The following is a 14,164-nucleotide window of genomic DNA, read 5'->3' on the forward strand; positions in this document are numbered from 1 at the left end:
TTATGGAGCATATTTCTAATAGCTGTTTTGATGTCCTCATCTCCTAATTCCATCATCTCTCTTATTTCTTGGTCTGTTTCTAATGATTGATTTTTAAATCCTGGTTGTGAGTCTTTTTCCTGCTTTTTTTATTTTTTATTTTATTTATTTATTATTTTTGGCTGCATTGGGTCCTTGTTGCTATGCGCGGGCTTTCTCTAGTTGCGGCGAGCAGGAGCTTCTCTTCACTGCGGTGCATAGGCTTCTCATTGCGGTGCGTGGGCTTCTCATCGTGGTGGCTTCTCTTGTTGCAGACCATGGGCTCTAGGCTCACGGGCTTCAGTAGTTGTGGCACACGGGCTTAGTTGCTCTGCGGCACATGGGATCTTCCCAGACCAGGGCTCGAATCCGTGTCCCCTGCATTGGCAGGTGGATTCCTCACCACTGTGCCACCAGGGAAGCCCTCCTCTTCTTTCAATGTCTGGTAGTTTTTGACTGGATGCTGGACATTGCATATCTTATGTTTGGGGGTGCTGCGTTTCATTCTGTTCTTTTAAAGGGTGTTAAACTTTGTTTTGATGCTTACTTCAGTTACTTGTGATCAGTTGGATCCTTTCAAATCTTGCTTTTAAGCTTTATTAGGGTAGATATAGAATAGGCTGTAGCCCCATTACAAAGCAGTATCCTTTCCAGGACTCTACTAGATGACCCTTTTATTAACAGGGTCTTTCTGCTCTGGCTAGTAGATCCACAAACTAGTCCCAGATGTCTGAAATCCAGGAATTGTTCAGCTTACTGCTTTCTGAGAGTTCTTTCCCTAGCCTCCACCCCACACATGTAGATCATTCTGCAGAATATTCCAGTGACCTCCTCTGCAGATGCCCAGAATTCTCTCCGTATGCGGCTCCTTCCTCTTATATTTTGCTCTTCAAATTCTTACTGCCTCAGCCTCTCTGAACTCCAGTCTCTGTCTCATCAATTCAGCAAGATTATTGGGTTCTGTTTTAGTTTCCTTTCCCTGCTTTGCAGCTTGGGGATTTCCTTTAGGCAGTAAGTTCTGGCAGTTATAGGGCTCACCTTGTTTTGCTCTCTGAGATCATAGGTCTTCACTGCAGTTGTCCAGTGTCTGAAAAATTGTTTCATATATTTTGTCCAGTTTCCTAATTTATGGTGGAAGGGCAATTTCCTTACTAGTTAATCCTTCATATGCTGAAGCAGAAGTCCTGTATAAATTTTATACTTTGCAAACTTCTTAGAATAATCAGAAGAAATAAAGTCTGTCCTTTTACCTTTTAACCAGTTCACTCCATCTTCATACTCCCTCTTCTGGATTTGTATTTGCTATAGAAGAAATTGATTTCATGTTCTGTTGAAACTTTAATGCAATATATATTCTTAAGTTATTTGCAAGTGAGTGCATCTCAAAATACAGGTTCATGCTAGATTTTACAATTTCTCTTAATATGGTGGGGGGGTGTGTATGCATGTTTTTTCTGTTGTTTATTAACTAATTTCTGTCCCAAAGCTAAATGATCTTCATTCTGAGCATTGCAGGTGAGACCTCTCTCTCTTACTCTTTCCACATACATACAGCCCTAACATCATTGGAGAGGCTAAGTGGCTTTTTGTTTAAGTTGCTTTGGGCTATTGATACAATTCTTGTTATTGTCACTTGTAACTTAACTCAATATTTGTTTGCTACTCTTATCTTTTTCACTTGAGTAATGCTAATGTAAAAATGTGTAACCACATAAACAGTGTTTGACTTGCCTGATTTCCCGCCCCCTACAGGTGGTATAGCTGTATGCTGGGAAAGAAATGCAGCCTGGCTCCTCTGAAGGAAGAACTTCGAATACAAGGGGTAAGGCTTTGTCTTTACTATTCTGGTGTATCCACTTTTGATGGTACTTGGAGTATAGATAGAACTTTCCTTTATACCTAGAAGCTCTAAATGTGTTTTTTGTTTGTTTTATTTTTGCTTGTTTATTTTTTAATGTTGTAATTTTGGGGCGAAAGGGAACTTTTTATAAATTATTAAAATAAGGCCTTCTTTGACCAATAAGAAAAGATGGGGAAAACAGGATGAGTAGAATGTCAGAGAGAAACCAGACCTCAAAAAACCTGGTGTCTGCCTACCACTGACCCCACATCTGACTCCATTACAACTGCAGAAACTGAAGCTAAGGGGCTTGTTCCAGGTCACACGTCTGGTTCACACGCCTAGTTATCAACGAACAGCTGAAACCAGAACAATTTTCAGTCCGGTGTGCGATCTTCACCCCACTATGGTGTGACCCACACAAGTTCAGCCCCTTGCTTTTGTTTTGAAAAGCAGGTGACAGATACATACTTCCCCAACTCCCCTCCCAGTTTATGGTGTTTGGGCGTAAATAGGCAGGAGCAGGATGACTTTTCAGAGAAGGGGGTCAGATGTGGGTTCAGCGGTAGAACCAAGTTTCTGATTTCAGTTTTCTTTCTGACATTCTACTCATTCTATTTTCCCCACAACACCTTTTCTTTGTTAAAATTGTAACAGCTAGAAAGTAGTTCTGTTTTCTTTCCTAAAATCTGGTAGACAAAAGGGAGACTACATAGCTGTGTCTAGCTAGGCCTTAGAGGCTCTCTTTCCTAAACAAAAGAAAACAAAAGAACATTTGAATCATTTTACCAGTGGTTCTCTGAAGGGCTGTGTTTTGAGTGTTTCATATATTGGACCTTCAGGCCAGAACTATAAATTCTCTCTCTTGTTTTATGGCAGGAAGAAAGCCCACAACTTTGTCGAGAGGTAATTTATTCATTGATTATTAGGCAGCTGTGCATAACTGTTTTGGGATGGTAGTGTTTGTTAACTGATAAAAAGGACGACCAACATATAATTTAACATGAGGCAGGAGCCAGAAACATAGTAGAATTACTAGAATGATGAGATGCTGTGTTTGCTGGTTTCAGGTTCCTAAAGTCACCTACACTGAATTCTGCCAAGGTCGGACAATGAGGTGGGCTTTGGCTTGGAGTTTTTATGATGATGTAACAGTACCAGTAAGTAGAGACCTTCCTTTAGCTTCTCTGAATTCCAGCACATGGTGGGTTTTAGTAGGTCATAAATGAACTAAATCTGTACTGTCCTGTTTTCCTGAAGTTTGCCCCAAATGCTTATGTCAGAATGGAAAGTGGAGGGGCTGCAAGGGGGAAATGAGGAGATGTTGGTCAAAGGTTATACTTCCAGTTGTAAGATGAATAAGTTCTTAGGATCTAATGTACAGCATGGTGCCTATAGTTAACAATACTGTATTATATACCTTAAAGTTGCTAACAGAATAGATCTTGCATTCTCACCACAAAAAAAGAAGTAATTATGTGAGGTGATTGAGGTGTTAACTAACCTTATTTGGTAGTCATTTCACAATATTTGTGCAACAGATCATCACAGTTGTACCTTAAACTTACACAATGATATATGCCATTTGTACCTCAATGAAGCTGGAGAAAAAAAAAAAAAAGAATGGAAAGTAGTTGTAAACCAGACATAGTCCTGGAAGCCTGACTGTGGTGACTGTGGAAGCTTTCTCTGTGAGTTTGTGCACCTCATTGATTCTTACTCAGCAGACATAAATGAGTTGGAAATGCATCTTTTAGGAATTAAAAAATTCAGGTACAAAAACTTTGTGGGTATGATTATTTTGTTAGATATTCCTCAAGCACTGAAATTGAAGTCTGTTTATTTTCTATTAACACTGCTGTTTTCCTAGAGTAGCTATCTCCTGGGGTTCCTGGTGGATGTAGAAATTACCATTTGGGCTTGCAGGCTTTTGGTGTGTAAAACTTAGAGATCATTCCAATGAAGGGTTCTGTCTCGGCTTTAAGGTTAGCACTGGAATACTAATGAGTTTTGAAGCTGGGTGATAGTTCATTACCCTATTTTGTCTACTTTGCATGTGCTTGAGCTTGAACATTCTTCCATAATAGAACGTTTTAAAACATGATTTGTTCCACAAAATTCTCTTTGTCCTCTGTGTTGCTATATGCAAAAGAAAAACGGTTCTGAACTAGTTAGACCGAACAATTTTTCTGGGCCGTGCTAAGAGGTGGTAATAGAATAGCATCTGTTTGTTCTCACATTTCCCTTGGAAGAATGATTGACTTACTGTTGCCTGGAGCTGTCCGCCTTAATGTTCATGCACACGTTGCTCAGCGTGGGCTGCTTCTTCCCACAGTGTTTACGGAGGCCTAGTACCTGGTCCTTGCTGTCTCTAATCCCCTGTCTACACCACAGGCTTGTTCTGGGTGCTCCTCTCCCAAGGTCCTGGCCACGCTTGGTCTCCAGAGCCTCTCTTAAATGTTGCTGTGTCTATGAGGCTCTTTCCTTCTCCCATAGGGCAGAGGAGTAGAGACATGTGCAGAAGTACAAGGGGATGATTTGCAGATGTTTCTGAATACATGAGCTCAGATTTGAAACAGCCTTTCCTTCCTGTGCTCTGCAGCTAGGTGTGCTGCTGGATTGAAATAAGTTTCTCAGTCAAGTCTGATTGGCCTGCCTGATGGAAGCCTAGCCTTGCCTCTGTGCCATGCAGTAGGGTATCTAGAGGTTTGTGTTTGAAATTCTCACTGGTTAAAAAAGATGGTTCTGCTTTTTTTTTTTTTTTTTGATTCTGCTTTTTTGACCTCCCTGAGGGATTATCCTTTCTGTTGTCTTCTAGAACACTAGGGCTTTCCCACCAAATGGTTAAAATCATTAGTAATGTCCTAGCTTATCCCTGTGCAGACACTAACAGCTGCAGGAAAATGGAACTGCACCTGTTTCCAAATGCTTCCTGTTTAACCTGTTTTCTGCACTTGTTGGTACCACAGGCAGAAGAGCTGATAATGAGCTCTGGCACTCTTCAGGCCATCTCAGGGACCAGCGTCACCCTTGCCCTCTTGGATTAGTAGCTATTTCAGATCAGAGTATCAAAGAGTACTATGTTTCCGTGTAGCAAAATCAGCTTACTTTATTTGCTCCCTCCCTCCCTGTCTTTTAGGCCATCCTTGAGCCCTGTTCATAGTTTCAGCCGTCAAAGGATGCCTCTTGCTGAGGGCTTCAGGTTTCTCCCATGCCAGAGTACTCATCCCTCCCCACCACTACCCCCAACCCAAAGTTGTTAATAATGCACTCCCAAGTGTTCCATTAGGTCCACTTAAACTGCTACAGGGGAAATGGCAATTTCTGATTTGTGGTAACCCAGCAACAGTTTCTTAGCACTGGTGCCCTTGATCAGCATCCGCTTTCCCAGGGGTGTCCCAAGGCACTCGGGACGTTTTTAGTGGACTGTCCTCTTGGTTCACCTTCCCTCTACCTGGACCTCTCTCACTCCTTGCTTTCTGAAATGGTCACCTCATTTCCTCCCCTTGCTCCTGCCGGTGGTGGGGAGGGAGGAGGATATGCTGCTTTAGGTGAGGAGAGGAAGCCAAGGACTAGAGCTAGTTAAGCAGAAGTATTGACCTACTTCCGCATCCCACCCCCACTCCCGCCTTTTTAGGGTAAATGTGCAAGTTACTATGGCAACTTCTGTTTTCACTTATCTCAGGCCTACTGACTCGTTTCTGTTGGTGCTGAATGCTGAAAAATTCCAATTCACTTCTGATTCAGGTGCCCACACTAAGTCCATTGCTCTTGTCTGGATTTATTTTAACAGCAAAAAGACGAGTCCTAGTGTTGATAGAATTTTGTACATTCATTTTTGACTGATGACAAATATAAGGAAACATATTGTAAGGACGGTTCTTTACAGAATTTTAACAAGCCACTTATAATGCCTCTTTGTCCGAGCTTCTCCTCTAATTGCTCAAGGCATTATTTTAGGTTTGCTTTGCTTTGCTTTCAGACGTTTGACATTTGTTAAAAGAAAAAGAGAAAATAATGTAGCCATAGTAAATTGTGCACTCTTGGTCTGAGCATTGCCCAGGAACTCTGGTTTTAAAAAATGACCTCCCTGGGCTCAAGACATTTCCTTTGAGCCTGGGTCTTTCCTGTCTAGGGAGTAATAACTAGAGGGCTTTTTGGAGAACAAATGGAGGGAAGGGGTCAAATTAATTATGTAACCTTGTTAGTGTCAGAGTGGGGGTCCTCTGATAGTGCTCCACTTACTATTCCACAGGTTCTCAAACTAATTCTAGGTAGAGGAGGGATTCCGTGTTGGTGCCCAGGGGATGACAGTTGGGGGCAGATGTAAGGCTCGTACTTCAGGGCTGTCTCTCATTTTAACCAGAGCTGATCTGCTTTTGTCAGTATTATGTATTAATTTTATTTATTGAAAGGATTCTGCTTTTAAGACATGGTTAGAAAACCAGTACTCTACCAGACTGTATATTATGCTGTAAAACAGATGTGATGGTTAGAGAGCTGAGCTCTTGAACAAAACCAAAGCTAAGGCTCCTCCTCTTAATTACTTTTCTTATTAAGTGTGATGTTCATTGTGATAATACCGAAGAAATAAGATACCATTTTCTGTACCTTATGATGATCAGTTTTATGGGAGAGAAAAACATGTGAAGTATTGATACAAAATTTTATATATGAGTAAGTAACGAAATGAATGGTAGGGACCAGAATGGTGTGGAATTAGGGAGTTCAGAAAAGGAAATGGTTCAGGCTGGGCTAGTGTGAGAGGACTTCACGGAGGAGGAATTGTCAGTGTCTGACTCATAGTTGGTGCTTGGTAAGTATTTGTTGAATGTTAAAAGGAATGATGTAGGACTTCTACTAAGGAGCAGCATTGCAAGCAGGACGTTAATAGGTATAGTAGATTTAAAGCAGTGGATATAGTGCTTCAAATTGTGATGTGAATGCTTCACACACATTATGTCATTTTATTTAAACCTGACAAGTCGAATACGTGGTATTATCCCCGCTTCCTAGATGAGGAAATTGGAGGCTCTAAAAAGTCAGGTTGGAGCCCAGATTAGTCTGATTTCACAGCCTAAGCTCCTACTCACTGTACTGCCAAAGGACTGCCTTTTATTCCAGCCTAGCCATGTATTAACCTACTTAGGCAACCCTTCATCACCTTGCTTATAGGCCATCCCAACAGCCTTCCATGTAGCAGTCACTTGGATTCATCCTAAACTCACCATTCAAAGAATGTATAGCTCCTCAGTGGCTCCTTGGGCCTCCCAAATCTGTCTTTGACTTTCCCTTCCGTCCTAATTGCTCCCTGTTTTCCTGACTGTACTGTCTTCTACGATATTAGAAGTTCCACAGTCTTTTCACGATGCCAGAGTCATAACTGACTTTGTACAGCCTTTGCTCACAGCCCTTTCTCTGATCCTTCCTGTGAACTTCCCTCCACTGCAGCCCAGCTCAATTCCAGCTTCTGCATAAAGTCTTCTTAACCATGCAGCCCATAGACATCTCTCTGGACTTATCTCTTTCAGTCATTTGTATTCTGCATGAACTTCCTTGTGACCTAGTAGTTTGTATTGGTATTCTGTTTAACTGTGGCATGGTGGATAACACCAAAACTATTGCTTAGTGTATAGAAAAAGCCTTTTGTGTGCTGGCCCCTGTCTAGCTTTATGTTGAGCAGGTTACTTTTCTAAGTTTCAGTTTCCTCATCTATAAGATGGGGGTAATAATAGTACCTACCACATAGGGTTTTGAGGATTAAATATAATTAACACAGTGCCTGGTATATAGTAAATGCTCAGTAAAATGTATTGTCATTCCCCACCATTCCTTCTCACCCACCTCCATATTTGATGCCCCAGTAATGTTGAGCGTCTGCTCTCTGATCCCTCTCCAGGAGATTCCTCTCTGACCATCAGACTCTCATCTATCAAGTTAGTTCAGATACTGCCACCTGTGAAGTTTGCCCTCACTCTTCCTAAATTGATATTGGGATTCTGCTCCTGTGTTCACTCTTTGTCCATATTGTGTCTTCTACATGGCATCAACCTAGTATAGTGTCTGGTCCTCAAATAATAATTATTAAATAAATGAAAATGAAGGAATAAATGATGTGGTACAGTGATTCTCAGACTCTTCCACTGAAGTATCAGCTATAGGAGGAAGTGTTTTCTGACAAATCCCTGGGCATCAAGGTGACAATAAAGAATTTCCCAGGAAGCACTCTGTACTCTTGAAGTCTCTTCTTTTCTCTTTAATATGCATTTGAATTTTGTATTGTATTCCATAATATATATCTTTGTTTTTAGTTTTTGAAGTTAAATAATTTTAATATTGAGTCGATTGACAGTCTAGGAAGACACCTAGTGTTTACCTATCAATCACCTACGTTGACTGTTGACAGCTCATGGCTATTCTTGTTTCATCTGTATTCCATATACTCCTTCCCCCTGCCCTGACGATTCTGAAGCAAATCTCAGACAGTATATTATCCATAACCATTTTCATATTTATCTGTAAAAGGTAAAGATTCTTTAAAAGAAAACATAACCACAATAATTTATAATTCCTTCATGTTGGCTGTATAGTTGATCAAATTTTTCTTACTGTCTCAGATGTCTTAAAGTTTGTCAAACTAGAGTCTTACTAAGTTTTATGTGTTGCAGTTGATAGATATATCCTTTGAATTGCTTTTAGTATAGTTGTCCACCCCCTCTTTCCTCCTTCTGTCACCCACTCCCTTGTAATTTATTTGTTAAAGAAAATGGGATATTTGTCCTGTAGAGTTTTTTATATCTGGATTTTTCTGAGTGCATCTCCGTGGCGTTAATATGTTCCTCAGACCCTGTCTTTCCTATAAATTGGCAGTTAGAGCCAGAGGCATCATCAGATATTGTACAGTTTTGATGGGGGGTGGGGGGGAGACTGCTTTCTAGGTGGTGTGTGGTATGCTTCAGAGCTTCCATCAGGAGGCACATAATGTTTGCTTTTGTCTTCTTACAATGTGAGCAGTCATTGATGATCATTGCCTGGATCCATTAATTCATTTAGAGTTGCAGAATGTTGATATTCCGATTCTATTATTCCTTCTTTATTGCTAAAGTACTTATAAAGAGAAACTTCCCCTTATCAACTATTTGGTTACGTTGAGGTACAGTTCATCTGGTAAAGGCAGGATAAATGCTTGATTATTTTGCTTTACTTTTCAGTTTTAAGAATAATGAGTTAGTGGTTCCCTAGCATCTCCCAGAAGTGACCAAAGAGGGTGGTTTAGGTTTTGTTTTTAGACTATTATGAACTCATGGATTTACACTTTCAGTATTTCTCAGTCTGTTACACTTATTATCTTTATTGATACACAGATTGATACCCATCTTTGCCCATGGAGTGTTTATTCAAGTTGGATGCTGAGTCGTCTTATCATACTAGAGTCTTGGGTAGTAGCTCCCTTGCTGTCTAGTATGACAGGTTGCTCCCCCCAAAAATACGTTTTTTTTCTTCCCCAGAGCTGGCAGCAACTATTTTTCGATTTTGTTTTTAAAGATAAAATACATCCTAGTTCCGACTTTCTATTTAGTTTCTACTTAACTTCACCAATTGTCTATCTATATCTCCCGTTCAAAAATTCCATGCCAAAAATCTCAGCCCTTGACCATAATTAATTACTCATTTGTTTTGGCCCATGATACACCACGGCAGTCTCAAAGTTAACATCACCAAATGATTTGTGAAAATAGCTTTTTTCTTTTTTTCATTCTTTTGTCCTTGGGGACTGTCTCATGATGGATTTTAAAGTCATTTGGAATGTTTCCTTTTTGTGGGTTTATGCCACCAGTCCGTACACAGTTACGTTCATTTGTTTCATTCTACTTTATATTTTTAGGGATTGCCTCTTTTTGTACTATTTAATTTTGTTTTGTAATTGTAAAAGATACTTACCCATGGTTTCAAAATCAGATATTGAAAAGGATATAGTTAGAAGTCTAGCTTCTTTCTCTTGTCTCTTTCACCCCAATCAATCCCTCTTCTCTTTGGGTTACTATTTAATCGATTTTATAATTCATCCTTCCATTGTTTTTTGTTTGGTTGTTTTAGTATAAAGAAATACACATGTAGTTATAGCCACCCCTTCTTAGATAGGTAGCGTTCTACATAAACTTTTCTTCCCCTTGATTTTTTACTTTTTATTGTTTTTGAATATATCTAGGAATGATTACAGGGACATTTTAGAAACAGTAACCTGGCAGATTAGGTAACAACAGAAATGCCACTGGGCTGTTAATAAGGAAGCCGCACTTTTAGACAACAAAATATTTTGTCCACTTCATGGCAGCAGAGCTGATACACATTTGAATAAGGCAAGATGGTCTGACTGTCCTTCCCAGCGCACCTCCTTTGTGTATTCCAGCCAGGTGTCAGTGTTGGCTGCTTGGCTTTGTTTCTCCATAAATGACAGCCTGTGCTGAATAACAGCTTACAGACATTCTGCTTGTTCCTGGAGGACCTGGGGCAGTAGGCATTCAGAGTATGGTAGAGCAGGGAGGACCCCAGTGCGGTAGCCAAGAGCACTCCTTTCCCGAGGAGGCTGTGACTTCATGCTCAGCAGATCTTAGTGAATGACTCCCTTTTCCTGCAGATACGAGGGAGCTCTTAAAGCTTTCATGCAGCCTGTGGCTTCATTGGGAGTTTCTGCCTTAGCTGTAGTTAACAGCAGAGCTTCAGCAGCATAGCAGATGCTACACGGGATTGCGTCAGTTACACCTAATTTGAAAGTCTCCTGACTAATTGTACCACTGAGATCTAGAAATTAATATAAGAGTGATGATTTAAGAAATTTAAAGACGGCTCTGCTAGGTAAAGCATATTTTAAAAATTTAAGAACTGTTTTTGTCCAATTTATGGTTTCAGTATAGTAACACTTGACGCTCCTCCCCCTGTTGATTTTTATTCATTGAATCCTTGCAGTTCAAGCAATACAAAACCTGTATCCGCTGCGGGACTTACAGCTCCCCAGCAAACTTCTTTCACATTGTAATTTCAGCTGGGCAATACAGTAGTTCATCTTCTAATCCAAAACCAGTTGTAAATTCACTTTCTGATTCTTTGCACTAAACTGAATTAACCATTGTAAATTATTGATTTTTAAATTTATGCTTTAAAATGTTGAATTATTTATGTTACTTTGTCTTGTAAACTATATTATGACAGTTTGAGTGTAGAACTCTTCATTGAAAATATTTGTGGTTTGAGATTTAAAAGCATATTAGCAAATTAAGATCGTCTCAATTAGGGAAAAACAGATAGCTTCTATTTACTGGTGTTGTAACAGGGTATATATACAGTTACCTACTGTTGAACCTGTGGAGTTGAATTTAACTGTTAATTTCTTTAAGACCTGCTTCTGTATTTTACTCTGGCCCTGCCTACTAAGAATTTACAGTACGAACGAGAAAGGGAGAGGAATGATTGCTGTAAGCCAGGCTTAAGTTAATCTTTAATCATTTAAAAACTTTGAGAATTTCTAAAGTATAAATTATCTGTCTCTTTGAGTGCCTACCTAGTTTCTATAATAGAGTAAAACTAAAACAATCCCGAGAATATGTGTGTGTATTAAAACAATTCACTAAAAATCTTCAGAAATACCAGATTTGTTGATTGACCATTGTATATGGAACACTGGAGCCAGGATGCAAGGTAAAGGAGCAATATATGAGATAGAGAAGGTTTCATTTTAGTACTGGTGTAAGAAGGCAGTAAACTGTTTTGTGGTTTCTGACTCGCTTGGAACTTGTGAAGTGGATCCTTGATAGAGCTCTTGTTAAGTTTGGGGAGGATGCATTTTTCTCCTTTAGTTCTAGAAATGATGATGAGTCCATTCTTACTTTTGGAGAAGAATAGTGCAGGAAATGAGAGACGCAGCAATACCTTCACTTCGCTGGTTGGAATTGCAGGAAATGAGAGACGCAGCAATACCTTCACTTCGCTGGTTGGAATTTGTGAGCACAAATGATTACCACCTCTGTCAGAAGAGAGATGGGGCGTTATCCTTTTAGCCATATTTGTAGATGACCTTTGGTGTGCTGTCAGGGATGGCCCTGTGACGGTGACCTTTCCATGTTAACAGCCTTGGATATCAGGAAGTGGAAAGGGAATCTGATTCTTCTCCCCCATCCTCCTCCTACAACACCACCATCTTTTTTCACCCCCAGCTTAATAATCATATCTTAAGCTCCTTAGTGCAAAGTGTTAGGCTGTCCATAATTGTAGAAATTATGTTTCTTATGCTGGGTGATTGAGTAATAACAATACTACTATCTTAATGTCAACATGAATTTGTCTCATCTTGTCTGAAACATTAACTGAGCAAGTTCAGACTCAGGGCTTAGAGTCCACCATTCATTTCTCAAGAGCATGTTTCTGACTCATACACACACCCTTTGTTTTTGGTCCTTTTCTTCTAAGCTTGTTTTCTATTGTTCTTTAATTTCCATTTTTTATTAGTTAGTATCTGGTATAAAGGGAAAATGTAGATTGTTTCTAAGAAATACCATCTAAAAGTTTTCTAGCATAGAATAAACTGGATATTTTGTTGTGTATGTGTGGGGTAGGGAGTTACTGGTTAGTTCCTATAAGGCCTCACCCAGTAACTGGACCTGACTATGTGTGTATATGGACATGCTCTGTCACTGTTTCCAGGCAGAATTGGAGTTAGCAGCACAATTATCAGAGGCCTTTCTTTAGGAGAAGATCTTCAAAGCTGACTAGGTGTTTTCTTTTTTTGAGCCTTTCTTCTTATAATCCTGCTCATTTTGACCCATTTAACCTTAGAATTAGCTTAATTTTTTTTAAGTCTTGATAAAAGTTGTCTACAAGTCTGTCTCTTAAAGTATCCATAATATATCTGGTATTAGCTGAGTCATTTTTAAAAATTTAGCAAGTTTTTACTTTAAAGAAATAAACTTTAAATACAGCAGTGTCACTTGGTTTTTAAAATGGAACTTGAGTCCCTCTAGTGGGTAGAGTGTAAATCACTTTCCAAGCTTGAAATTTAAAGAAAGACGACAACCTTGAGTTATGTGGAACCAGCTTTCAAATCCGCTGTTCTCTTCGGTACTGGTGTCCCCTCTCCCCAGCTGAGAGGCAGTGCTTAGCTGGCCACTGGCTTGGCCCTAATGTTAACCAAGATTCAGCGTCCTTTTCCGCCCATGTAATTCTGATGGCCCTGGTCATTCCTAGCATGTGATCTCACAAACTGTGGCTCACCAGCTGCTTTCTTTCAAGCCTTGGCAAGTATAAACTCAGGCTACAAGGTGGTGATTTTAAGCCATGCATTTCTTTATAGAAAATAACACAATGCCCTTGGGGTCCTTGAGGTGCCATGAAAGAAGTACTTGCACAGGCCTGTTTTGGGCACAACAGGTAGATTAAGGACCTTTAGTAATTGGAGGAGTTACGTACTGATAGCCAGAACACAGGCAGCATGGTATGGCAGAAAAGAACCTGGCTTTGGGGTTCAAATCCTAACTTGACAAATACTAACTGTGCGACCTGGAGCTGATGACATAGGCTCTCTGTATCTTAGTTTTTCCCTTCTGTAAAATGGGGAGATGATAAACCCATTTTGCAGCGTTGTTTTGAGTATTAAACATAAAGATGCAAAGGCCTTTGTGTTTTTAGTGCTCTGTGATTGGTAGCAGAGGTCATGGTTATTTCCCAAGCTGAATTCATTATAAGGCATGAGATTTAGTTATTTGGATAACCTTCCCTCTTCTCCCATGCCTTCTTTTTCTTTCAGTCACCACCAAGTAAGCGAAGAAAATTAGAGAAGCCAAGGAAACCCATTACGTTTGTAGTATTGGAATCTGTGATGAAAGAATTATCCCTCAAAGCATCGTCTTTGGGCTCTGAGACAGTGGAAGGCATAGTAGTTGTGACAACATGGATTGAAAAAATTCTCACCGATCTGAAGGTACCTGGTTAATAAGCACATTGAAGAAGTACTTATAATAATCTCTCTTTTTTCTTTTATTTTTTCTTCTAATTTTTAATTTTTAAAAAAGTTTATTTATCTTTGGCTGCGTTAGGTCTTCATTGCTGTGCGCGGGGCTCTTTCTAGTTGCGGGAAGCAGGGGCTACTCTTTGCTGTGGTGTGCGGACTTCTCATTACAGTGGCTTCTCTTGTTGCGGAGCGTGGGCTCTAGGTGTGCGGACTTCAGTAGTTGTGGCACGCAGGCTCAGTAGTTGTGGCTTGTTGGGCTCTAGAGCACAGGCTCAGCAGTTGTGGCGCACGGGCTTAGTTGCTCC

The 14,164-nt window shown here is 40.0% G+C and overlaps 1 protein-coding gene across 3 annotated transcripts in view; it reads left to right on the forward strand.

The window, feature by feature from the left end:
• Nucleotides 1-14,164, forward strand: part of METTL16 (methyltransferase like 16) — a 62,720-nt gene that overhangs the window by 39,719 nt on the left and 8,837 nt on the right. For all 3 annotated transcript variants that reach the window (XM_029211230.1, XM_029211231.1, XM_029211232.1), the window contains 3 exons: nucleotides 1,771-1,840; nucleotides 2,929-3,018; nucleotides 13,656-13,829. In XM_029211230.1, the coding sequence (XP_029067063.1) occupies nucleotides 1,771-1,840; nucleotides 2,929-3,018; nucleotides 13,656-13,829 (334 nt within the window). The remainder of the gene's footprint in view (nucleotides 1-1,770; nucleotides 1,841-2,928; nucleotides 3,019-13,655; nucleotides 13,830-14,164) is intronic.

Source organism: Monodon monoceros, unplaced genomic scaffold (assembly GCF_005190385.1).
Source record: "Monodon monoceros isolate NGI ecotype Baffin Bay Population unplaced genomic scaffold, NGI_Narwhal_1 Super_Scaffold_9, whole genome shotgun sequence".
Lineage (NCBI taxonomy): Eukaryota > Metazoa > Chordata > Mammalia > Artiodactyla > Monodontidae > Monodon > Monodon monoceros.